Source organism: Staurois parvus, unplaced genomic scaffold (assembly GCF_062004578.1).
Source record: "Staurois parvus isolate SC_StPar_1 unplaced genomic scaffold, SC_StPar_1.0 ptg000221l, whole genome shotgun sequence".
NCBI lineage: Eukaryota > Metazoa > Chordata > Amphibia > Anura > Ranidae > Staurois > Staurois parvus.
In genome coordinates, this window is record NW_028318017.1 from 1378771 (window position 1) to 1406184 (window position 27414).

Sequence of the window (27414 nt, forward strand, 5' to 3'; positions counted from 1 at the left end):
TACCGTTAAACCGTTCGCAGAGCCCATTGGACTGGGGGTGGTACGGAGAGCTGTACAGTGGTCTGATCCCACACAACTTCCAAAGTTGTTGAGTAAGCTCAGCCGTGAACTGCATGCCTTGGTCTGCCAGGATCTCCCGAGGAAATCCTACCTGAGTAAAGATCTGCAGCAGGGCTTGAGCAACTGTTTCTGCCTGCACATCTCTCAGTACTACGGCCTCTGGGTACCGGGTGGTGTAGTCGACAATGGTCAAGATATACTTCTTGCCTGTGGGATTAGGCCATTTCAGGGGCCCCACTAGGTCCACGGCAATACGACTGAGAGGTTCACCGACTATGGGTAGGGGCCTCAGAGTGGCACTGGGCCTGTCTCCCTGCTTCCCTACCTTTTGGCAGACCTCACAAGACCGACAGTAGTCCCGAACATCCCCCGATACTCCTGGCCAGAAGAAACTCTGGGTTAAGCGATGCAGGGTCCGTCGCTTGCCCAAATGCCCAGCAAGGGGAATATCATGTGCAATCTGGAGGAGGTCACGCCCATACTTCCTCGGTACTATCATCTGCTTGTGAGGTATTTGGGCAGCGCCCACCCCTGCTTCCCCATGGACCCTGTACAACTTTCCCTGGTCCCTCTCATACCTCACATCTTCCAATCCCCCAGGATTACTTTCAGCCCTCCGTCTAAATGGGTCTAAGGTCCGGTCACCGGCTGTTTCTTTAGCGAAATCAGCGGGGGAATCCCAGGTCAGGGCAGGGACAAGCTCAACAGGTGGTGGGTACTTGACTCTTACCGGAACTTCAGCAGGTGGAGCAGCAGCATGCTCTCTAGCTTGGTGGCAAGTGGTGACTGGATGAGCTTCAGCAGGGGTCTCAGTGCCAAAAGTGGAGACCAGGACTCCCAGATCATTTCCAAGGAGAACCTCAGCTGGCAAGTTCTGCATTACTCCAATTTCAATGTCCCTAGCCCCGGCCCCCCAAACCATATGAAGCCTTGTGGTAGGAATCCTGTAGACATGGCCTCCCGCTACCTGTACAGCCACAGACCGCCTGGTCCTGGCCCAGTCTGGTACCAGATGGGGTTGGACTGGGTTGAGTGTGGCCCCAGTGTCCTGTAAACCTTGGGCCTGACGGCCGTTAACATGAACAACCTGTTGGTGATGTCGGCGATTGGCAGCCTGGAGAGGGTTAGCCTCATGAAAGACCCCGATGTCCTCATCCTCAGTAAAATTCCTCCATGAAGAGGCAGTGTCACTCAGGTTGTCCTGTAGGGAGTAGGCAGAGGCTTGGCCATAGGGAGTGGTAGGTCGGTTGGAAGTGCCCCGAGGGGGTTGGCTGCTCTGGGGCCTTGGTGGATTCCGAGGGCAATGAATGCGGATGTGCCCTGCTTGGTTGCAGCCATAACAGTGTGGGCCCGCTTTGGGTTAGAAGGTGTGGGTTGTCTGAGGCATTCTCGGGTGACCAGAGTGGGCACCACTAGTTGTGGATAAGGTGCAGGGGGAATGGCAGGCTCAGTTAGTGTCAGGGATCTCCACGATCCCCGCCGCGATGGTCCCGGCGCAGGCGCAGTATGCCGCCCTGTGCAGGGACGCAAGCACTAGGTCCGGGCCGGCCGCGGCGTGCGAGTTTGCGCATGCGCAGTAGAAGCCGTGGCCGCCCGCTGGGCACCAATGGCAGCGTAGGGTGCGATATTTAAGCGACCCTGAACTGTCATTCGGTGCCTTCTGGTCTTATCCTGTATCCTGAACCTGCTTCTAAGTAAGTTGCTGACCCGGATTGTACCTGACCACTGCTGTATTCTCCTGCCCAGACCCTTGCTTTGCCTGACCTCTCTCCTGGATGCCCCCTATTGGACCTGACCTAACGTTGCTGACCTGGCGTGTGACCCGACTATTCTCTGCCCGCTGCTTTATACCTCACCGTCCCCATCGTTACCGACCCGGCTTGCCTGACTCTGCACTTGCTCAGCCATCCATCCCTCTCAACGGGGTCTCCAGACCTCCTCATATCAGGCTCTCTCCCGTGGGAGCCCCTGGCGAACAACCCTACCACTGGCGGGTATCCTCAGTAGGCACGACCTGGTCCCGGGGTACTCCAAGTCCATCCCCACCATCAGGGGCCCTGGTGAACAAGTACTCTGGGACTTAGACTCCGTGCGCTGGGGACACCTGATTAGTGGAGTGCTAGTGTGAGGGACCGCCGAGCGGCACCACTAGCACTCCACTGGTCAGGCGTGCCCAGAGCGCGGAGTCTAAGCCCCAGGGTACTTGTTCACCAGGGCCCCTGATGGTGGGGATGGACTTGTAGTACCCCGAGACCAGGTCGCCTCTACTGAGCACACCTGTCAGTGGTAGGGGTGTTCGCCAGGGGCTCCAACCAGGGAGAGCCAGATGTGAGGAGGTCGGGTGACCCCGATGGGATGGATGGATGGCTGAGCAAGTGCGTAGTCAGACAGGCCGAGTCGGTAACGTAGAGGACGGTAGGGTACAAGGGGGCAGGCAGAGAATCGTCGGGTCACACGCCAGGTCAGCAACAGGAGGTCAGATCTAATGAGGGGCATCCAGGGAGAGAGGTCAGGCAAGCAAGGGTCTGGGCAAGAGAAATCAGCAGGTCAAGAAACAATCCGGGTCAATAAACTTACTAGGCACAGGTACAGAATCACAGGAAGCAGGTAAGACCAGAAGGCAACGAAATGACAGCTCAAGGACCTTTAAATATCCCGCCCTGTGCTGCCATTGGTGCCCAGCGGGCGGCCGCGGCTTCTACTGCGCATGCGCAAACTCGAACGCCGCGGCCGGCCCGGACCTGGTGCCCGTGTACAGGGCGGAGCAGTGCGCCTGCGCCGGGACCATCGCGGCAGGGATCGAGGAGATCCCTGACATTGCCCCCCCCTACGGGCAACCTCCGAATGCCCACCCGATCTCTCCACCACGGGTGATGACAAAGAAACCTCCGGACAAGTCTAGGTGCATGGACATTATGGGCTGGTTCCCACGAATTGTCCTCAGGGCCATAGCCCTTCCATTTGATGAGAAATTGGGTCTGGCCCCCCCTTCGTCGGCACTTCAGGATTGCCTCCACCTCGAATTCTTCTTCCTCTTCAACCGTTACGGCCTCCGGGGGCCTGGATTCCCGTTCCGGGAAGGCATCAGGGACTACTGGTTTCAACAGGGACGTGAAAGACAGGGTGGATCTTGAGTGTCTCAGGGAGAACAAGTTCATAGGCCACTTCATTGACCATCCGTTTGATGCAAAAAGGGCCTATAAATTTAGGTCCCAACTTCTTTGACGGGCAGAGCATCTTCAAGTTTGACGTAGCCAGCCAAACCTTCTCTCCGGGCTGCAACACCAGGTCCCCTCTTCGCTTCCTATTAAAAGCCCTCTTGTAGTCTTCTTGGGCTTGACGAATGGCTTCCTGTAGTTTTTTATTGTTGGAAGTGAAGAAGGTCAGTGCATCCTGTGTCGCTCGAATCGGGCATTCCGGGACTAAGTCCGGGAGGAAGACAGGATGAAACCCATAGTTGGAGAAGAACGGGGACTGCCCAGTTGCTGAATGGCAAGCGTTGTTGTACGCGAATTCCGCCAAAGGGAGAAGTGGCACCCAGTCGTCCTGAGAGAATGATGTGTAGCATCGCAGGTATTGCTCCAGGGTCTGATTGGTCCTTTCGGTCTGACCATTGGTCTGAGGGTGAAATGCCGAGGAAAGGGACAGCTTGATATCCAGGGCTTTGCACAACGCCCTCCAAAACCGCGAGGTAAACTGCACCCCTCGGTCCGAGACGATGTCTTCGGGAACCCCATGCAGTCTAACGATCTCTCGAATAAAGACTTGCGCCGTCTCGGCTGCTGATGGAGTCTTCCGTAAAGGAATGAAATGGGCCATCTTGGATAAGCGGTCCACGACCACGAGAATTGCTGTGTGGTCCAGTGAAGGTGGAAGCTCGACTATGAAGTCCATAGAGATTTTCTGCCAGGGCCGTTCAGGGATGGGTAATGGACGTAGCAGGCCCCACGCCTTATTTCTTGAAGGCTTGTTCCACTGGCAGATGGCACAGGAGCCCACGTAATTCTTACAATCCTTGGCCATGTCCGGCCACCAGAAGGAACCTCGGAGAAGTTCCAGGGTCTTGACCGGCCCAAAATGTCCTGCCATTGGGTGGTCATGGCAATGACCCAAGACTAAAGTTCGGGCATCCTCCGGCACCACAATCCGGTCCTCCCTCCATAGGAGTCCCTCCTTGTTCTGGAAGGGCGCCCCATCGGAGGTAGACATCGCTGTGGACGCTCTCAGGATCTCGGAGCGAAGGTTCGTCTGGAGGGCCAAGAAATTTCCTGCAGGAAGAATAGTGTCGGGTACTGGGGTCTCCTTGGTGTCCTCGTACATGCGCGACAACGCGTCAGGCTTCGTGTTTTTCGAGCCGGGCCTGTATGTGATGTGGAACTGGAACCTCGAGAAAAACAATGCCCATCTTGCTTGTCGTGGGCGCAGACGTTTGGCCGTCCTCAGATATTCCAGGTTCTTGTGGTCCGTGAATATCAGGATGGGATGGGAGGCACCTTCCAGCAGGTACCTCCATTCTTCTAATGCGGTTTTGATAGCCAGTAGTTCGCGATCCCCAATGTCGTAGTTCCTCTCCGCAGGGGTAAGTTTCCGTGAAAAGAATGCTACTGGGTGAAGTAATTCCTTGGCGCCCTTCCGCTGGGAAAGGATGGAGCCAACCGCGTTTTCTGACGCATCTACTTCTAAGATGTAGGGCAGGGAGGCGTCGGGATGACCCAGAATGGGTGCCGAGGTAAATAACTTTTTTAGTGCTTCAAAAGCTTCCTGTGCCTCTGGCGTCCATCTGAATCGCGTCCCAAGCTTGGTTAACTGAGTGATGGGGGAGACCAGACCCGAGAAGTTCTTGATGAACTTCCAGTAGAAGTTTGCGAACCCAATGAAACGTTGGACGCTTTTCCTGTCCGTGGGTTCAGGCCAATCTAGGATCGCAGAGACCTTCTGAGGGTCCATTGCGACCCCCGTGGTGGAGATAATCAGACCCAGAAATGTAACGCTAGCCTGTTCAAAGCAGCATTTCTCTGCTTTAGCGTACAACCCGTGCTGCCGCAACCGCCCCAACACCTTTGTTACATGTACCCTGTGCTCCCCCAGGGAGGATGAGAAAATCAAAATGTCGTCTAAGTAGACGATGACAAAGATGTCCAGGAAGTCCCTAAAGATGTCGTTTACAAAGTGCTGGAAGGTGGCTGGCGCATTGCACAACCCGAAAGGCATGACCAGGTATTCGAAATGGCCGAAACGGGTGCGGAAGGCCGTCTTCCACTCATCCCCCTCCCTTATGCGAACCAAATTGTAGGCTCCCCTTAAGTCAAGTTTGGTAAATACTACTGCAGCTTTTAAGCTCTGAAATAATTCAGGTACCAGTGGTAATGGGTAACGATTTTTAATTGTGACCCTATTCAGCTCCCGATAGTCAATACATGGCCTCACCTCCACGGTCCTTTCTGAAAGCTGAAAGGAGAGGGGAACAACTAAGTACTGGGACGGATTCATATTGCCAACAGATAACGAAGATGAGGTGAACTTACTCAGTTTCTGCGTGCAGGAACACACCATGTGACCAGCTTCGCCGCAGTACAGACACAGATTCTGGGAGCGTCTGCGCTGGCGTTCCTCAGGCGATAGTTTAGGCCGTGCCAGGCCTAGCTGCATGGGTTCGGGAGCATCTTCAGACGGCAGGTTCTGGATGTTTGGCCTAGTATGTTGACCGGATCCTTGGAATGACCCCCAGGTATTTCCGCGACCCTGACCAGACCTCTCCAATCTGCGCTCCCGTAGCCTACGGTCAATTTTAATGGTGAGTGCAATCAAGTCCTCTAATGTCTCGGGCACCTCCACCCGGGCGAGCTCGTCTTTCAGAGCCTCAGAAAGGCCCATACGGAACTGGTGCAAAAGTGCGAACTCGTTCCAACGAGTGTCACCCATCCAGCGCCTAAAGTCAGAGGCGTATTCCTCAGCCGCCCGCCGACCTTGTCGGAGTGCGTATAATGTGGCCTCGGCCGAGGCCGCCCATTGTGGGTCATCGTATAAGATGGCCATAGCGTTAAAGAAGCTGTCGACCGTAACCAGGTGAGGATCATTGTTTCCCCTTAGTCGGTGGGCCCAGTCTTGGGGTTCACCCTGCAACAGGGAGACAACAAACCCCACTTTCACCAATTCTGTCAAAAAGGTCCGTGGCTGCAGTTCAAAATAGAGCAGACAGGAGTCACGGAATGACCGAAAGCGTGTGCGATCCCCGTGGAAGCGCTCGGGTAAGGGTACTCGGGGTTCTGCCATAGGGAGTGATGTGGAAGGCCCAGGAGCCGGCTCGTGGGCTGCTGCGACCGGCGGTGCAGGAGCCGGGGCCTGTGAAACAGGAACAGATATGGTGCAGGCCTGAAACCGATTCTCGATCTGCAGACATCTGTCCTGTAATGTGTTTACTGCTTGCGTCAGGGTAGCCAGGTGCCTGCAAACCTCGTCCAACGGGGAGAGCCCTCCTCGAGGCTCAGTCATGGCCTTCTGGTACTGTGAGGGACCGCCGAGCGGCACCACTAGCACTCCACTGGTCAGGCGTGCCCAGAGCGCGGAGTCTAAGCCCCAGGGTACTTGTTCACCAGGGCCCCTGATGGTGGGGATGGACTTGTAGTACCCCGAGACCAGGTCGCCTCTACTGAGCACACCTGTCAGTGGTAGGGGTGTTCGCCAGGGGCTCCAACCAGGGAGAGCCAGATGTGAGGAGGTCGGGTGACCCCGATGGGATGGATGGATGGATGGCTGAGCAAGTGCGTAGTCAGACAGGCCGAGTCGGTAACATAGAGGACGGTAGGGTACAAGGGGGCAGGCAGAGAATTGTCGGGTCACACGCCAGGTCAGCAACAGGAGGTCAGATCTAATGAGGGGCATCCAGGGAGAGAGGTCAGGCAAGCAAGGGTCTGGGCAGGAGAAATCAGCAGGTCAAGAAACAATCCGGGTCAATAAACTTACTAGGCACAGGTACAGAATCACAGGAAGCAGGTAAGACCAGAAGGCAACGAAATGACAGCTCAGGGACCTTTAAATATCCCGCCCTGCGCTGCCATTGGTGCCCAGCGGGCGGCCGCGGCTTCTACTGTGCATGCGCGAACTGGAACGCCGCGGCCAGCCCGGACCTAGTGCCCGTGTACAGGGCGGAGCAGTGCGCCTGCGCCGGGACCATCGCGGCAGGGATCGAGGAGATCCCTGACAGCTAGTGGTGTCGCCGGGCGGTCCCTTACAGTTAGCCTCCTGTTGTCCAGGTACTCATCTGCCCAGCGACTAGCACTAGCTAAAGTTAGGGGGTGTTTGTCCCGGACCCAATGTCTAACATCCCCTGGAAGTCCATTGTAAAACTGCTCCAGTAACAGCAGTTGTAACAGTTCCTCTAGGTTGGTGATCTGACACCCTCGGACCTAATTGTGGGCAGCGTGTTGTAACTGATGTCCCCATTCAGTGAAGGTGTCCTGGGGTTTCTTCTTGAGTGTCCAGAACTTTAAGCAGTATGCCTCTGGGGTGAGAGTGTAGCGAGCCAGCAAGTGTTCCTTAACAATCATAATCCAAGCAGTAGCTGTCGGGTACAGTCCTGAATGTGTCTGCAGCCAACCAATTAGCTTGCTGCTCAAAATGGGGAACAGATCTTGGGCTGCCACACCATGGATGGTGCACAACCGTTCAAAGTCCTGAAGAAAGTTGTCAATGTCCCCATCCGGCTCCAAGAAAGTTTTAAATGCAGCGTAGGGAATTTTCTTTGGTCTTGTTGCAGTCTGGATAAGGCGGGAGGTAATCCTCTCCCAGACCGAGTCCTCGGTTGATGACCGGGAGTAACTAAGCCGCAGTTGGGTGGCATCATCCAGGGCCTAGAAAATCTGTTCAGAGATGGGAACACTGCCAGAGCCAAACACCACTCCACCTCTTGTCATAAATCTGAATGGTATAGGGGTCTCTGTACAGTGCTAAATGGGCCTGGTGTTTCAGGGGCTGATGAGCTGCTCTGTTCCTCCAACTCCTCCTGTGAAGCAGAGTTCACTTCTGGCGGAGCAGTGTTCGCTTTAGGCGTAGCGGAGTGTGTATCAGGTGAAGGGGGGTGCGCATCTGCTTTGGTCTAGGGCCATAATCTCATCCAACAGTTCCTCTCTGGTCTTGGAGCCAGCGATACCTCCCCAAGCGACAAGCAGGCTTTGGAGGGCTGGCTTCCGGAGGTCCTGTATATCCAGCTAGCTGAGCAGGGACATCTCCATGAAAAGTTTGGGGTCCCGTTTGGTGGTTTGGACTTTCTCCGCAATGAGGAAAGATCCCACCGCTGCCAACCAATTGTGGTGGAGCCGTTCCACCTGGGCTTCCTCATGCAGAGCAGTGCATCTCAGCCAATGGTCCCCTTTTCCAGCAAGGCTTCCAGTGCTCTGCCAAGGTGGGTATTATAGCTCAAAACACTCCCTTCCCTGCTCTCCCAAACCACAAGTCGTAACTTCATGTAGGGTGAAAATTAATGACTCTTTATTAAAACACAGCTCAGTATATACAACTTCACCCCCACCCCCACCAGACAGCCTGGCACCAGGTTTTCCTCCCACAACCAGCAATACAGTATGAACTCTATTAGAAGTGAAATACTACAAGGTCACATTTCCCTAAACAGTGTAGAATGTCTGTGAAACATATACAGCTTTACCAAGGGGAGAAAACTGGAACAGAAAGGGCAAAATGTTATCACAAAGGGACAGTTGTTCACAGTCTGTTTACACAAGTTGTAAACAAAAGCTCCATTGTTCTCCAAGTCTCATTTCTCCAGAAGGAAGAAGCTGGTCTGGCTGTACAGATCACAGAGGTGGAGGCTACACTGCAGTCTGCATTGCCAGCTGAGCAACTGAAGGAGTCCAACATCTAAACGTCTACTAATCAGGCGTACTCTTGGAGCACCACCTACACAAGACTCACCTCGTCCATCTAGACTGCTCACTAGAGCTTCTTCTACAGCCTCTGACCCATCACTTCCCTCCTCTGCTGGTAGAGCTTTATTAGGATCTATAGAGGGACAACACTGGCCTCGTATTGTACATTGGAATCAAGGAAACAGCAGAGATCCGGCCACAAGGGAGGTAGTAAACATCAACGCTGCAACAAGGGATCTCCCACTCATCCAACCATCCCAACAGATGATTCATCATCAACAGAAATAGATGGAATTGTCACCTTCTCCTGAGCTGGACTGACATCGGGTAAGATGGACCTTCTGGGGAAAGGTTTGGGCTTTAGCCCCAAAGGTATCATGAAGAAGTTCTTGTTGGCACAGGACTTGTATAGATGTTTTAGGAATATTAGATTGAAGGTACATTGTCACGGATGCAACCCCTCACGCACACGCCCACAGCAGCTAGCTAACCGAGGCATACACATCCGGCCATGACTTGGGGTAAGATGGAATAAGGGGGACTTACTTTGAATATATATAAGACCAGCCATGATACACTTTCACAGCCCACACTACCTCTGGCCACCATTAGAGGGAAAGTCCACTCCAATCCAGCTGGCTGACCACACACAGGCAGATAGGAATCTTATATACAATCTGGTGCACACTAAGGGTTGAGGAGCAGCCTAGCAATCAGCACACCCTTCTAGGATTCCTCCAGCTATCCTACAAGCTACAACCTCGGTGTTAATCACTCTTCCACTGTCCACACCCCCCCACATCAAGCACACAACAAATGGTAGCTTGCCACTACCCAACAATTTGTGCACAGACTGGTCTGCTGGGCCACCACACACACACAGATCTCCATGTGGCAGATCTGCTTACCTTACAATCTGCATGCAATCTGCAGTGCAATTGCATACAGAAAGGCAATGAACTTGACCGAACATATAAAGACACTGTAATACAATAATCTCTCTGGAGATATGAGCCCGAGCTTAGTACCCAGAAGTCACTTATTAATTTTATGATTTAATATCCCGAAAGTGGGCAGTGCATAAAATATGTACAAAGTATAAAAAGTTACAGAAAATACAAAAAATACAAGAAGACACACAATTGGCTATTGACCATAAAATAAAAGGGAATAAAAACAGAAATAAAACTTTTACCAAGAGTTATCCTGCGACTGGAGCAAGTCAGAGAAAGTCCACGATCCACCAGTCAAATAGAACCGGCTCCGTACGAATCACACCGTCCATATCTCAGGTCCTCAATTTATGGGAATATGGATGTAGGATGGACATTAGCCCTTGGCCAATCAACTCTGGGGGGTGTTCCTGTACCAGCTCACAGGACGTTCTGGGTACTGAAATGCCCAAAGTCAATTGGACCAGGAACTGTTTGAATCACCAAGTCAGGGACTGAATTTCTGACACCAGCGCTTCAGTCCGATCGTGACAGTACCAATCACTGTTCAGCTGTTGCAATCAGGCACCATATAACCATTTTCTGCATTTCTCTGACATTCTACATAGGCTACAAATACAGTTTTACATGCAGATGTAGCCTACAGTGTGTCCAATCCGAAGGAAGTATTTCCATCTCTCTACAACTAATATTTTAGCTTTTATGAGAAATATATTCCTTTGATCTGCTGATATACTTTAGAGCTCCTAGACACATCAGAGCCCTCTCTTGGTCTCCCGCTGCTTCTGAAGCTGAAATGTCTAGAAGAAGGTGACAAATCTTATTGGCATTCAGGTGTCATCTCCAGTCTAGAGGAAGCTCTGTCCCTTCAGATGCTAATTGGTGACCATATGTCTCTGACTTAATTCTGAACACATCTTATATTAACATGGAATGCTAAATCTACATTGTCATATTTCTACAGATCACATCTCAGCTACTCAAATCTTTACATTTATGTCACAATTGCAAAAAAAAAAAAAAACAAATCAGGAAATAGCAAAGGCAGAAATCGGATTGGTCAGGAAGATCCCTTGTCTGGAATGTGGGGGCGGAGTCATTATTATTGGTGTACAATACAATACACAACGTGTTCCATTATTATAACAAAGTATTGTAGAAAAGATCCCAACATAGAAAATGGGGGAAAGGAGGAAATAAAGGCGGATATGAAGGGGAATCTGTGTACGGGGAACACCTTAACAATCACCACCATTTTATTCTCCAGGGCCTCTGATGTCACAGAATAGATGTTTGGGGGTTTATCTCATCTTCAGGACCAAAATCTGCATTTTGCCATGTGTGCAAAATCATGCAGAAACAGCTCTGGCAGTGAGAGGGTTAATGTGGGCTAGATGGGATCACTCTGCTGGGGTGACATTAGAGCTCCCCCTAGCTGCAGCCTGGGAATAACATTGCCCTCCATCTATTGGACATAATGGGGTATTTTTCCTAAAATACAGCAATCAATCACAGCAGCACAATACCACATTATGGCCACTAGATGGAGCCAAAGGAAACAGAGTATGAAATAAAGTATGCCCAATATTCGTCATGGCCGGGCGAATGTCGCTCACATTTTTTGTTTTCCTAACCTTTAAGTGTTTGTGAAAGCTTACACCACAAATATACTCAGCCAATGAGAGGTGATGACTGCATTTTTTTTATTATAGGTACTTCTATAGCACCGTCTATTTACACATATATTTTACATTCACATCAATCCCCACCCCCGAGGAGCGTACAATCTACGGTCCCAGACTCACATTCATACATACACATACAAGGGGACAATATATATGAGACAATTCACCTACCAGCATGTCTTTGGTGTGTGGGAGGAAACCAGAGTATCCGGAGGAAACCCACGCAGGCACAGAGAGAACATGCAGGTGGTGCCATGGTTGGGATTTGAACCAATGACCCGAGTACTGCCAGGTGGAAGTGTTAACCACTGAGCCACTGTGCTGCTATCAATGGCCAACCCGGTCCCACACTTCATCCATGTCTTTGGGGACCTCAGATCTCCTTATCAACTGTTTCTTCCATGATGATCAGCCATGGAGTATATCTGAGGTGTATATCAGGGTGTGCTTCTTCCTCACATGAGAGCTGGGATGTTCAGCAACATTCATCTAGAAGACATTTCCCGCACTCAAGGCACTAATACACCACTAGAGTTGAGTGGGATCCCTGATGTACAGGTAGACAGAACTTCAGTGAGGAATATTTTCCTCACTGCGGACAGGAAAGTGGCTTCTCCCTCGTATGAGATCTCTGATGTCTGGAAAGATGGGACTTCTGTGAAAAACATTTCCCGCACTCAGGACAGGAATATGAATTCTCCCCTGTGTGAGATCTCCAATGTCTGGAAAAATGGTACTTCTGTGAAAAACATTTCCCGCACTCAGGACAGGAATACGGCTTCTCCCCAGTGTGACATCTCTGATGTCTGTAAAGATGGGACTTCAATGAAAAACATTTCCCGCACTCAGCACAGGAAAATGGCTTCTCCCCCGTGTGAGATCTCTGATGTCTGTAAAGACGGGACTTCACTGAAAAAGATTTTCCGCACTGGGGACAGGAAAATGGCTTCTCCCCCGTGTGAGACCTTTGGTGAATGACCAGCAATAGTTTTTGTAAAAAAAATTTCCCACACTCAGAACAGGAATACAGCTTCTCTCCCGTGTGCAATCTCTGATGAATACAAAGTCTGGTCTTGTCTGAAAAACATTTCCCACACTCAGCACAGGAAAATGGCTTCTCCCCCGTGTGAGATCTCTGATGTATGTTAAGATTAGACTTCTGTGAAAAACATTTCCCGCACTCTGCACAGAAATATGGCTTTTCCCCCGTGTGAAACCTTTGATGCTTGACGAGATTTGCTTTTGCTACAAAACATTTCCCACACTCAGAACAAGAAAATGGCTTCTCCCCCTTATGATATCTCTGATGTGTGTAAAGATTATACTGCTGTGAAAAAAATTTCCCGCACTCAGGACAGGAATACGGCTTCTCCCCCGTGTGAGTTCTTTTATGCACATTAAGTTTGGATTTAGAATGGAAACATTTCCCGCACTCAGAACAGGAATATGGCTTTTCGCGTGTGTGAAATTTCTGATGTGTGTAAAGATGGGACTTGTCTGAAAAACATTTCCCACACTCAGGACAGGAATACAGCTTCTCCCCCGTGTGAGATCTCTGATGTGTGGAAAGATTTGACTTCCTTGAAAAACATTTCCCACACTCAGGACAGGAATGTGGCTTCACACCTGTGTGAGATCTCTGATGTGTGGAAAGATGGGATTTCTGTGAAAAACATTTCCCGCACTCAGGACAGGAATACAGCTTCTCCCCCGTGTGAGATCTTTGATGCACATTAAGTTTGGATTTAGAATGGAAACATTTCCCGCACTCAGGACAGGAATGTGGCTTCACACCTGTGTGAGATCTCTGATGTGTGGAAAGATGGGATTTCTGTGAAAAAAATTTCCCGCACTCAGGACAGGAATACAGCTTCTCCCCCGTGTGAGATCTCTGATGTCTGTAAAGATGGGACTTCTGTGAAAAACATTTCCCGCACTCAGGACAGGAATACGGCTTCTCCCCTGTGTGAGAACTTTTATGCCTATTAACAAGGGATTTAGTACTGAAACCCTTCCCGCACTCAGTACAGGAGAACCTCTTCCCTGTTGGAAGGTCGGCCCGATCCCGCACAGTCTGAGGTTCCTCAGGATACAAGGAATCCGATGGTCCATCTACACTGGGTGGTGCCGGATGGACATTGGAGGGAGCCGGGTTTTCTCCTGGACTATACTGTGTGATGTCCTCATCTTCTACTTTCCAGTCTGGAGACAAAGTGAGACAATCCTCGGAGGTTTTCCTCATCTCCCGGCCATGGACTAAAATACAAAGACAAAGAGGATTACTAGACAGGAGCTGATTGGTTCCCCCAAACCAGGACTCCGCCCACATCAGGCAGCTTGGTCTCTGAGGAGCTTACAATTCCATCCTCAAGGGAACTAGGAAATGGCTCCTCTGATCTCCTACCAGGTCATTTCTTTATTCATGGACCTTAGTCAGAGAGTGAGGAAACAACCAGAACTGTCTTTTATAGGAGGGACAGTGATGAGGGGATTATAGGATGAGGGTCCCCACCCCCTCTATCACTCATCGCCATCTTCCCAACACAAGAAGTACTGCACTTCCTTATTTAGTCCATGATTTAGTCATGAAGAACAGCGGGGCTGAGCCCCACCAGAGGTCAGAGAGTGAGGATGGGGGGAGAACAACCAAGATGAAGACTGGACTGATCCTGAAGACCACCATCATTGGGGTATTGACTCCTCCCTCATTATCACTTTCTGTTTAAGGGTCCAATGTTGGAGGATGTTATCACATTATTATCACCATGTAAAAGTCTGTGCTCCAATCACATCATCCGATATAAAATGTCCAGCTGGGAGGAAATGGGGGGAACAAAAGAGAATCCATATTATGTGTATATATAGCAGTGGGGGGAGGGGGGATAGCAGAAGTCAGGACTATGGAATGTACAACATAGAGTATATAGTGCAGGGGTCAGGAGTATGTAATGTACAATATAAATTATATAGTGTAAGGGTCAGAACTCATAATATTGGTATTCAGCAATCAGTGGTGGCCTAGATGTCCACATGAGACAAGTTGCAGAGATCCCACACCGCTGCCTCCCATCTCCTGAGACTGCACTCAGTGACTTGGGTCTGAGACTATACAGACATATCCCTCCACCCGGCACAGCCAGCAGATAACAGAGCAAGTAACCCTGGGAGAATTGTTCTGTCAGAGATCTTCCTACACCCAGACATTGGGCCAAAGACTCAAAGCACACACCCCAGGTGCCTAGGATGAATATCGTCTATAGTGAAAATCAACATTTTGCTGCCAGCTGAACCCCAGAACCTCCATAAATCCAGTCTAGATACATAAATTGTGTCTGCAGCACAGAGAAGGAAGATTATCCGAGAGAAATCCAGGAATACAGGACGGGGAACACAGCTCAGGAAAGTGACCAGGGGATTACAGGCTGATATCACCCAGTCCCCGCCCTACTCTGGACCAATCAGTGAGCAGTATGGGTGGAGGAATGGATTTAGTGTTCATGACCCACCTGTGCTGATCTCTGTAGGAGTGTCCTCCTCTATAAATGTCCCCGTTATTCCATCCTCCTCCATAGACTGCTGATCATCCCTCACATACGCCTCTTCTTCTTCTGCTTTCACCTCAAATTCTATATCGATTGGATCTCCACTCTAAATCAAGGAAATGGGAGAAAATATCATCTGTAAAATGTAAGGTCAGATAAACAATCCACACATCATCTTTAAAAGTCAATGTTCTAGATTCTCCATCTCACCAACCTTGTAATGATGAGGGATGGTGTGACCTTCCTGTGTGGAATCCCGGGAATACAGAGGACGGGGACATCTCTCTGGTGGGTTCCTGGTATTAGGTGGCTCCATCATATCCTTGTGTCCTTCTGAAAACTCCTCCATCACTCCATACTCCTCATCCTCCTCTTTATACTCTTCTTTAACATCAATATTATCATCCCCGAGGATTCCACTCTGAAAGATATAATAAAACATTCATTGTAACAAACATGCTGTGTATAAATCACAACTACCAATAATTGTCATCATCTACCTGATGATGGTGAGGGATGGTGTGACCTTCCTGTGTGGAATCCCGGGAATACAGAGGACGGGGACATCTCTCTGGTGGGTTCCTGTAGCTGGATGACTCCACCATGGTGTCCTGGTACAGATCTTTGTGTTCTTTTAGAAGTTCTGACTCCTCCATCCCCCCATCCTCCTCCTCCTCCTCTTTTATCTCTTCTTTAACCTCAACTTTAGGATCTCTCAGGTTTCCACTCTGAATATATAATAAAAATGACATCAATGGTAACAATGCAGATAATGTACAGATCCTAATGATACTATCAGTGATTGTTCCTCATCTACCTGATGATGGTGAGGGATGGTGTGACCTTCCTGTGTGGAATCCCGGGAATACAGAGGACGGGGACGTCTCTCTGGTGGGTTCCCATGACTGGATCCATCTGTAGGAAACACACACACTGACTGAATCCATTGTTTCTATGTGTTTATCAGATGATGGGGGATCTAGGTGGATCCTCCGTACTGCTCTCTCCTTTACAATAAAGTCTCCTCTTACCCGGTGATGTGAGGGGCGGCTGATTGTCCATCATGACGTCCTTGTAGAGATCCTTGTGTCCTTCTAAATACTCCCACTCCTCCATGGAGAAATAGACAGTGACACCCTGACACCTTATAGGAACCTGACACACACAATGATACAGTCACCATCCAGACACATCCCTTGTCTGTTACTGGAGAATGTCCCAGAATTCCCGGCACCGCTCACCTCTCCTGTCAGCAGCTCCATCATCTTCTTGGTGACTTCTAGAATCTTCTGCATGTTGTGTCTCTCAGGTTTTAGGGAGTCACATGGAGGCACTGTGATGGTCATATGATCACCTGACTTCAGAAGAGGAAATCTCTGTATTGAGGAACCAATAGGAATATCATGTTAGATTCCCAGAATCCTCCTCACCTCTCCGGTCAGGTCTGTTTTTTTTTAATAGAGATAAGAGTGATGTCATGTGACCTCCCAGAATCCTCCCCATCTCTCCGGTCAGGTCTTGCCACTACTGAAGAGGTCACTAAGGTTTCTCAAAAGCCCCCTGGATCCTGTCCCCTCACAACTACTACGGTCACCCTCTTCTTCCATCCTATGCTCCCTCACTCACATCTTCAATCTCTCCCTCTCTAACGGTGCCTTCCCCTCCCCTCTAAAGCATGCGCACATCACTCCCATACTTAAATAGCCCTCCCTGGACCCCACCGACCTGAACAACTTAAGACCCATCTCCCTGCTGCCATTTACCTCTAAACTCCAAGAACGCTTAGTCTACAATCGCCTGATCTCCCACCTCACCGACAACAACCTTCTTGACCCTTTACAGTCTGGCTTTCACTCACTCCACTCCACTGAAACTGTCCTACTAAACCTCACTAATGATCTACTAACTGCTAAAACCAATGGCCACTAATCTGTACTCATCCCAACCAATGGCCACTACTCCGTACTAATCCCAACCAATGGTCACCACTCTGTACTCTTATTACTTGACCTCTCTGTGGCTTTTGATACTGTTGACCATCCCCTCCTCCTCAAAAAACTCCACTCTCTTGGCCTCCGAGACTCTGCTCTCTCCTGGTTCTCCTCCTACCTATCGCAGTGCTCCTTCAGTGTTACCTATAACTCTGTCTCCTCCTCTTCACTCCCTCTTTCTGTAGGGGTCACTCAAAGTTTTGTCCTTGGACCCCTTCTCTTCTCCATCTTCACCTCTTCCCTTGGTCACCTGATAAACTCCCATGGCTTTAAGTACAATCTCTATGCTGATGACACACAAATCTATCTTTCTCCCCCTCACCTCACCCCTTCAGTCTCCTCTCGTATTACTAACCTACTAAGTGACATATCGGCATGGATGTCACTCCACTTCCTCAAACTCAATCTTTCCAAAACTGAGCTCTTAGTATTCCCCCCAGCCCGTGCCCCCTCCCCTGACTTCTCCATCAAGATCAATAATACAACCATCATTCCCTCCCCTCATGCCAGGGTACTAGGTGTAATCCTAGACTCCCATCTGTCCTTTCAGCCCCAAATCCAATCACTGTCCAAACCTTGTAGACTTCACCTCCGCAACATCTCCAAAGATACGCCCGTTCCTAACCTCGGAAACCACTAAGCAACTTATTCACTCCCTTGTTATCTCTCGCCTTGACTATTGTCACTCCCTCCTCATTGGCCGACCTCATCGCAGGCTATCCCCTCTTCAGTCTATCATGAATGCTGCTGCCAGACTGATCCACCTTACTAGCTGTTCTGTATCTGCCACCCCTCTCTGCCAATCCCTCCACTGGCCTCCATTCAGTGTCCTCCACCCCTCTCTGCCAATCCCTCCACTGGCCTCCACTCAGTGTCCTCCATCCCTCTCTGCCAATCCCTCCACTGGCCTCCATTCAGTGTCCTCCACCCCTCTCTGCCAATCCCTCCACTGGCCTCCACTCAGTGTCCTCCATCCCTCTAATCCAATCCCTCCACTGGCCTCCATTCAGTGTCCTCCACCCCTCTCTGCCAATCCCTTCACTGGTGTCCACTCAGTGTCCTCCACCCCCCTCTGCCAATCCCTCCATTGGCTTCCCGTTGCCCAACGGATAAAATTCAAAACATTAACAATAACGTATAAAGCCATTGATAACTCTGCCCCAAATTACATCACCGATCTTGTCTTTAAAAATCACCCAAACCGTACTCTCCACTCCCCGCAGGACCTCCTGCTCTCTAGCTCCCTTGTCTCCTCCTCCCATGCTCGTCTCCAGGACTTCTGCAGAGCTTCTCCCATCCTCTGGAACGCTCTACCCCAATTTATCAGACTATTGCCTACTCTGCTCAATTTTAGGTGATCTCTGAAAACATATTTCTTCAGGGAAGCCTATCCTGCCCTCAGCTAACAATGGAATCTTCTACTCTTCCAATTAGTCCATCCCCCACAGTTACTACCTTTTGTACTACTAGCCCCTCCCTCCTAGATTGTAAGCTCAAGGAGCAGGGCCCTCAAATCCCTCTTGTATTGAACTGTATTGTTGCTGTATTGTCTCCTTTTATATTGTAAAGTGCTGAGCAAACTGTTGGCGCCATAAATCCCGTATAATAATAATAATAATAATATTAATAGAGATAAGTGATGTCATGTGACCTCCCAGCATCCTCCTCACCTCTCTGGTCAGGTCTGTGTTTTATTAATAGAGATAAGAGTGATGTCATGTGACCTCCCAGAATCCTCCTCACCTCTCCGGTCAGGTCTGTGTTTTATTAATAGAGATAATAGTGATGTCATGTGACCTCCCAGAATCCTCCTCACCTCTCCGGTCAGCAGGTAGATGATCTCCAGGGTGAGGTTTAGTATCTTCTCAGTCATGTGACTCCGGTCCTCCTCCATCCTCATTGGTGCCATCATGTGATCTATACAGGTCTCCTTGTAGACGGATAACTTTGGGAAATGAAAGTAAGAATGATTTGGATGGTATTGGTCACACAATAATAGGATGTGGATGTGAGGGGGGAATAGGAGGGTTGCTGGATATTTAAGAACTACTTCCCTCATAAGAAGATATTTAGTCAGGACTGTTTAATATTTCTTACATTTAGGAGGTCCCAAGACCCTCTTGACCTGCTGAATCAGAAATCCCCTTTTCTCTGTTGGGTTTGTTTGGTCCCTGAACTGGTTTTGAAGAGTTTTAGATCTGCAGACAAGGAATGATATATACGATCCTTCCTATGACTTGTTTGCTCTGAGGCAGTGCTGTGAGGTCAATGTCGGCTCATCATGATGTCCAGGAAGGGGAACTTGATGACTTTTCCTGGCTAATCAGGATAATTCTGTTCTCTTCCCTCCAATGACAGCCTAGTATGGGTAGAAAGAGGACAGCAGGGGGAAGGGTTTGATTACCAAGTATACTGTAATATCCAGGACATTGTACAGAGTGGTGGTGGGTTCCTGGGGCTCTGAATTCCAGCACCGGGCACTGCCAGAGCCTGTGTCATGGGAAGGTATTGGAGTGTCTCCTGAAGATGTTCAGCACTGACCCCTGACTACCTTTTAGTTGATAATGCACCAACAGACCTCCTCTAAGAATAGGTGCCCACCAAGGAGTGAAGGATTGTCCTTAATTTCACTTGGTATCTTGGAATACATTATTTGACCAGTGAGATGGTAAGAAGGTGAAGGTTGCCTTCCTTTCCTGGTAGGAGTTCTGTAAGGAGGTCTGGAAAGTAAGTGCATAGTGATCAATGTTTTCGGGGTTGTGGCCATCGTGGAGATGTATTGCATATCTGGTGGTCATGCCCGAGACTGTTTCGTTTTTGGTTTCGTGTGTTTGGCCTCCTTTTCACCTTGTTCCATCTCTCCATACGCCGGGATGCTCGGTATGCTTTGCTTCATTGCCCCATCCCGTGCCTCTTGGCTCACCAGCAGAAGTTGGCTTCCTATCTGTTTTTATCGGCCACTAGAACATTTTCTCAGACCTGAAAGAGTCCGTTTGTCCCTCTTCAGGGGGTGCGGGATCGTATGACCACTATGATGCTCAACGAACAGATGTCGAGTATCCGCAACGACTCCCAACGTAAATTTTTTAAAATATGGGAGCCGTGGTTGCAATATGCCTTTCCCACACTCCCCCCAGCTAGTCTGGGGATGTAATGGCGTTCGGTATTGGCGCTCGTGGACCCCTGCTCTTTGCCCCCCCCCCCTTTTTTTTTTTTTTCTCTTTCTTCCTTTTTCTCTCTCTCTCTGTTTTTGGTGTGACTGGACAGCTGCATTTAGTTGTTATAGTCAGAGTTACATTAATGTTTTGTAACTTATGTGCCAATGATATCCCCTGCGTGGGCGTACCTTTTGCCCTGTTGGCATTAGAGCACTGTTTTTCCTTTTTTTTATTTTGCATTTTTTTATCTGTGCAATTGATAGCCCCTCTGTGGACGTGTTTTATTGCCTCTTTTTTATACTGTTTAAAAAATTAATAAAAGCCATTGAAATAGAAATAAGTGCAGGTAAGAAGACAATCAAAGACCAAGAGCCCCCCTCCCTACCTCAGTGTCCCCCTGAGCCTGACAAACTTTTCTTTCCTCAGAGCAATGCTCCCCGCCGACCCTATCAAAGACCCAGATTCCTTCAACTACTCTACCCCCTAAAAGCCCCTGAACTCCACTACTCCCTCAGGGGCCCCAAAGTCTCCCATCCTCAATAACCCCTGAGAGACCCTCCAGCTCCTCTACTTCCCTCAGACCCCTCAGTATTTCCCTCCCTCTGACACCAATGATGGAACATATTCTTCATGGCCGGATGGGGAATGTTTTCTTCCTCCTGAGCAGCAAGTTAAGGGGCTCTATGCTCCATACTCCTGACCCCGGCACTCCATCATTGTGTTGGCTGCATAGTGTAATGATTGCCCATTGGCTGCCTGTGTAGTGTCATCATTGCCCTTTGTAGGCCATGTATGGTCAGGATGGTCCTTGTCTTGTCTATTTATTGTCAGTGCTGTTTGTTTAGAGGACCATATTACTAGAATTTATCTCCACAATGAGGAGAATGTTCCGGCCCCGGAAGTGGGGGAATGTTCTGCCCCTGAAGGGGTTCATCTGGGTTCCCACACTATATATGTGTGTATCATCATCTGCTGGAGATAAAAGACGTCACAGTGACTATGGAGGAAGAGGACGGACGTGACCGTGGAGGAAGAGGACGGACGTGACCGTGGGGGAAGAGGACGGACGTGACCGTGGGGGAAGAGGACGGACGTGACCGTGGGGGAAGAGGACGGACGTGACCGTGGGGGAAGAGGACGGACGTGACCGTGGGGGAAGAGGACGGACATGATAGGGGGTTACTGGGTGTAAATAGGAAATAACATCTTATTACCTCCTCTGCTGCCATGTCCACCAACGTCTCCTCTCTGCTTCCTATGGTATGGAACTTCCTGTCTTTTTTCCAGATAACTTCCTGTCTGTACCTGACATCACTTCCTGTCTGTGTTCTATAATAACTTCCTGTCTGGGTAGAAGTGAGATCACCACCTTGTGGAGTTCAGAGGAACTGCAGACCAGAGAAACAGTATAATAACCGTTCCTGTGGTTTCCATGAAATATCAAAAATATCTAAAAAAAAAACTGAGAAAAAATAAATCTAGCTCTTATGCAACCAACTATTTATTTTCCAATATTTTTATTAAATTTTTCAAGTTACAGAAAATGTAATAGACAAGTGTCACGTTATAAAATAAGGTATGAAATATCCCCAACAAACAGGCGGATGAATAAACAACAGACATCCCGCAGGGAAGCAGGAAATGTGTGCAATAATGACTGGAGACGTCACATAGAACATTCCCAGCATTAAGTCCACCTTGTACAGGGGAAGCAATAATAGGAGACATATGGATCACACAGAGCATTCATCATACACACCACACATAGTGCACAACACATACAACATGGAACTCAACTAGCACCAGAACATGGAAAATAAAAGAGACAGCAGAAAGGAAGAAAAGAGGGTAACAGTAATGAGAGAAGAAGAGAAGAGAAGAGGAGGAGGAGAGGAGAGAGGAGGAGGAGGAGAGCAGAGGAGAGGAGAGAAGAAGAAAGGAGGAGGAGAGGAGAAGGGAGGAGGAGGAGAGGAGAAGGGAGGAGGAGGAGAGCAGAGGAGAAGAGAAGAGAGGAGGAGAGGAGAGATGAGAGAGGAGGAGGAGGAGAGGAGAGATGAGAGAGGAGGAGGAGAGCAGAGGAGAGGAGAGAAGAAGGGAGGAGGAGGAGAGGAGATGGGAGGAGGAGAAGAGCAGAGAGGAGAAGGGAGGAGGAGGAGAGCAGAGAGGAGAAGGGAGGAGGAGGAGAGCAGAGGAGAAGAGAAGAGAGGAGGAGGAGGGCAGAGGAGAAGAGAGGAGAAGAAAGTAGGAGGAGAGCAGAGGAGAGGGAAGGAGGGCAGAGGAGAGGAGAGGAGAAGGGAGGAGGAGGAGAGGAGAGGAGAAGGGAGGAGGAGGAGAGCAGAGGAGAAGAGAAGAGAGGAGGAGGAGGAGAGGAGAGATGAGAGAGGAGGAGGAGGAGAGGAGAGATGAGAGAGGAGGAGGAGAGCAGAGGAGAGGAGAGAAGAAGGGAGGAGGAGGAGAGGAGATGGGAGGAGGAGAAGAGCAGAGAGGAGAAGGGAGGAGGAGGAGAGCAGAGAGGAGAAGGGAGGAGGAGGAGAGCAGAGGAGAAGAGAAGAGAGGAGGAGGAGGGCAGAGGAGAAGAGAGGAGAAGAAAGTAGGAGGAGAGCAGAGGAGAGGGAAGGAGGGCAGAGGAGAGGAGAGGAGAAGGGAGGAGGAGGAGAGGAGAGGAGAAGGGAGGAGGAGAGGAGAAAGGAGGAGGAGAGGAGAAAGGAGGAGGAGGAGAGCAGAGAGGAGAGGAGGAGGAGAGTAGAGGAGAAGAGAAGAGTGGAGGAGGAGAGCAGAGGAGAGGAGAAGGGAGGAGGAGGAGAGCAGAGGAAAGGAGAGAAGAAGGGAGGAGGAGGAGAGCAGAGGAAAGGAGAGAAGAAGGGAGGAGGAGGAGAGGAGAGGGGAGGAGGGGGAGGAGAAGAGAGGAGAGCCAAATCAGGAAGTACTAGGGCACGGAGATGTATGGACTCCACGGAACCCACGTTTTATCACACATGTTGGTATTATGATGTAAAACACAGGTGAGTCTGTCGTTAATCAGGATCCAATCTCATTTGTTGTGAACATATTGAAGCGGAATAATTGATCTCTTCTAATATTCAGCAATAGTGATTCTCGCTGCTAACAACAAAGAAGACACTTAACCCCTCTCCTACCGGGCACATATTCCCCCTTCCTGTCCAGGCCAATTTTCAGCTTTCAGAGCTGTCGCACTTTGAATGACAATTGCGCGATCATGCAACATTATACCAATATGACATTTTTATCATTTTCTTACACAAATAGAACTTTCTATTGGTCGTATTTACTCACCGCTGAGTGTTTTATTTTTTGCGCTATAAACAAAAAAAGAGCAAAAATGTGAAAAAGTTTTTCTTTGTTTCTATTATAAAATTTTGCAAACAGGTAATTTTTCTTCTTCACTGATGTGCATTGATTAGGCTGCACTGATAGGCAGCACTGATGGGCACTGATAGGTAGCAATGATAGGCACTGATAGGCGGCACTGATGATGTGGCACAGATAGGCAGCACTGATGAATCGGCACTGATGATACTGCACTGATATGCAACAATGTTGGGCACTGATAGGCGGCACTGATGGGCACTGATAGGTGGCACTGATAGGAGACACTGATGAGCACTGATAGGTGGCACTGATGGGTAGCACTGACTGATGGCACTGACTGGTAGCACTGCAGGGAACTGACTGGCAGCACTGCTGGGCACTGACTGACGACACTGCTGGGAGGCACTGGTGGGTAGCAATGGTGGGCACAGGTGGGCGGCACTGCTGGGCACTGATCATCAGTGCCCTGATGATTGGTGCCGATCCCTCCTCTGACAATTTCCGGTTATCGACAGTACTTTCCTCACACTGTGACCGCGTGAGGAAAGTGCAGCTGATAACTGGCAACTGCATTTCCCAGTGATCTGCTGTGTCATTAGACACAGCTGATCACGTGGTAAAAGGCCACTGTGATTGGCCTTTTACCACATCACATGATCAGCTGTGTCCATAGGACACAGCAATCATGGAGATCGCAGAGTATGCACCTCCGGGGGCACACGGGAGGGCGCGCTCTAGGAGGATGTCATATGATGCCCTCCCAGAACTGGCTGGATGCAGTGAAGCCATCATACAGCTATCTGCGATCAGCAAGTGGTTAAGGGTCTTTTTGGTACTGTAAGTGGAAATTTATGGAAGAGGGCCATTTCCGGGGCCCTACAAACATTAACCCCATCACCCTGTAGATAAGGATAAACATGCAGATCCAAAATCTAGTAACTATCAGACATTGCCACCAAACGTGGAACATAGAACCCATCTGGCCGCTACACTGAAAGCACATTGGTGAGGCAGAAGGATGGTCCTCGCCGTCCGAGTTGGGGGCCGGTACCATCTCAATAGTTTTATAGTTTGCTTCAATTCAGGTAGTAATGATGGAATCTTTAGACAATTCCAGGGCTATGTCTTGCCAATCAGATAGATCATACCTAACATTCAGGTCCCGTTCCCATTGATCCATATAGTGGAGTTTACAGTTTGGATCAGCAAGAAGGGCGTACACCACAGAAATACGGCCTCTAGAGAGATTTGTATGAGATTTGTGACAGGAAAGTTCAAAACTGGTAAGAATGGGCGCTCCATCTAGTAAAACAATTTTTGAGCTGATAAAATAGGCGACTTTATTATATCTGAACATTTCCATGGGGGGCATCTGTAGTTTCTCTGTAAAGTACTGAAGAGGATAAATCCAGACACCCCGGAGGTAGTATCCTATCCACAGCAACCCTTTGTTGATCCACCATTGGAATTGGGCTGGGACCAGACCCGGTACAAATTCAGGGTTACAAAAAACTGGGGCTAAGGGAGCGTGTGGGGAGGCTAATGGTTTGTGATGGCGTACTCTATCCCAAACTGTCAACAAGAAAGACAGAGTAGGACATAAGATAGGAGGGCAAGATCTATTAGGGAGCCAAGGCAAGGAACTAACCGCTAAAGGATGGCAGGAAAGAGCTTCAATAGAACCCCAGAGGGGAGTAGATTCCATAGCAGGAGTATAGGCCAATTGCACAATTTGAGCTGCTTGGAAGTAAGCATAGAGATTAGGAAGGCCAACCCCACCCTGTGACTTTAAAGCGTATAATATCTTCTGGTTCATTTGAGGCCTTCTATCGTTCCACACAAAATGAAGCACCTCTGCCTGTAGGAGCCACAGCTCGCGTCTCAGAGTTGGTATCGGTAAGGTCCAAAAGAAGTATAATAGTTGAGGTAAAAAGCTCATTTTAATAGAGCTGATCCTGCCAAACCAAGATACACAATAAGCAGCTCAACGATGAAGATCTTCCCTAAGTCATTTGAAAATAGGGAGATAGTTTGCTTGAGGCCATCAAATTAACCCTCAAATAGGGTAAGGAGTTGATGGCCCATTGAAAGTCATATAGAGTTTGAAGCCATTGCTCCATTGAAGAAGGTAATGAAGCATTAAGGGCTATCATTTTATGAGAATTTAGAGTCAGTCCAGAAAGTTCAGAGAAGTGACTCAAGAGAGATAATAGATTAGGTAAACTGGCCAGAGGGGATGCAATATACATGAGAACATCATCAGCAAATAAAGCACATTTATGTTCCTGATGACCACAGGGGACCCCTTGGATTCCAGCAAGAGAGTGGATCGCCATAGCTAAGGGTTCTATTGCCAAAGCAAAAAGCAGTGGGGAGAGTGGCCAACCCTGTCTGGTGCCACGTCAAATTTGGAGCACGGGCATCTGTAACCTCTAAGGGACACTTGAGCTGAGGGGGTGTTGTATAATGATTGCAAAAGTGTAAGAAACGCAGGACCAAATCCAAAAGCTCGCAAAACAGTAAACAAATATTACAAGCTTTATGGAGGTCCAAAGAAAGAAGCAGCAATTCCTGAGAAACAGGGGCATCCCAATTAGAGCAAACAGCAGAAATCAAAGCTATGAACCTTTGAATCTGATCTAATGTTTGGCGACCAGATATGTAACCCGATTGGTCTTTGTGAACATACTGCACCAAAAAGGAATTAAGACACAGGAACAAAAGTTTTGTCAATATTTTCAGGTAGCAATTTATTAGCGAAATAGGCCGATTATTAAGGATATCAGTCGCATCTTTATTGGGTTTAGGAATAACACCAATATATGCTTTATTTTCATCTAAAGGAATCAACCCCGTCTTCTCTCAAGGAATTGAAGTAAAGAGCTATATGGGGGAGAAGTTGGTCAGAGAAGGTTTTATAGTAAACATTTGGTAAACCGCCGGGGCCCGGGGACTTATGGGACGTTAGCATTTTAATAACTTTACCAAGTTCCTCACTAGTTATAGGTTGTTCCATAAGTTCCCTGTGGGCATCTGCAAGGGAAGGGAGCTGTAAGGGTCCTAAAAAATCTTGAAGCATGGAAGGCTCAACAGGCTGGTAGACTATAGACTATATAAGGTAGAATAAAACGTATTACATTCTTGAAGGATCTTTTGAGGATCCTGTGAGATGTGACCTCCCGAAAGCCTAAGCTTAGGAAGTGCTGAGTAAGTATGTTTATGGGAAAGTTTACATGCCAAAAGAGAACCCGGTTTGTCTCGCCATGTTATGATTCCTCCATCGTAGCTGGTTTTCCGGTTTTGTGGCAAGACAAAGATTAAGCTCCAAACGAGCCTGTTGTACCTTAACCTCCCTAGCGGTATGATTCCTTCCGATTTTTTGTGCTGAAAGCGGTACCATTTTTTCGCATGGAAATAGTTTTTTATTGTAGGCTGTAATTTTTAGGAAAATTTCCCCACAAATCATTATCACTCAATTCTGTAAGGGGTTCTGATTTACTATCGCTGTTCTCTAGCCGGTCTAAAACCGCTTTTGACGTAAAGGGACGCTTTTTGGACGCCATGGACTTTTCTAAGTTTCCAGGCAGAAAGAACAGACAAAATGCAGGCAGGGCGCAGGACAAAGCACTCGGGACAAAATGTATGTGAAATGGGATGAAACAGCAATGTTTTACTATTTAAAATTGAAAAAAAAAAAAAAAGACATTTTTTAAATTTCCCGCCGCCGGCGGCGGCGCCCGTACGTCCCGGCGTCACGGGGACCGGAACACAGAAGCCGGATGCCGGCATCGGCCGGAGGAGATGGCTGGGGAC

At 49.0% G+C, this 27414-nt stretch overlaps 1 protein-coding gene across 1 annotated transcript in view; it reads right to left on the bottom strand.

Moving 5' to 3' along the window:
• LOC149460736 (uncharacterized) overlaps positions 1 to 27414 on the bottom strand; it is a 69868-nt gene that overhangs the window by 21741 nt on the left and 20713 nt on the right. Inside the window, exons 2-3 of the mRNA XM_089679325.1 lie at positions 23959 to 23973; positions 12318 to 13478 (exon numbers count right to left, since the gene is read on the bottom strand). Of these exons, the coding sequence (XP_089535451.1) occupies positions 12318 to 13478; positions 23959 to 23973 (1176 nt within the window). The remainder of the gene's footprint in view (positions 1 to 12317; positions 13479 to 23958; positions 23974 to 27414) is intronic.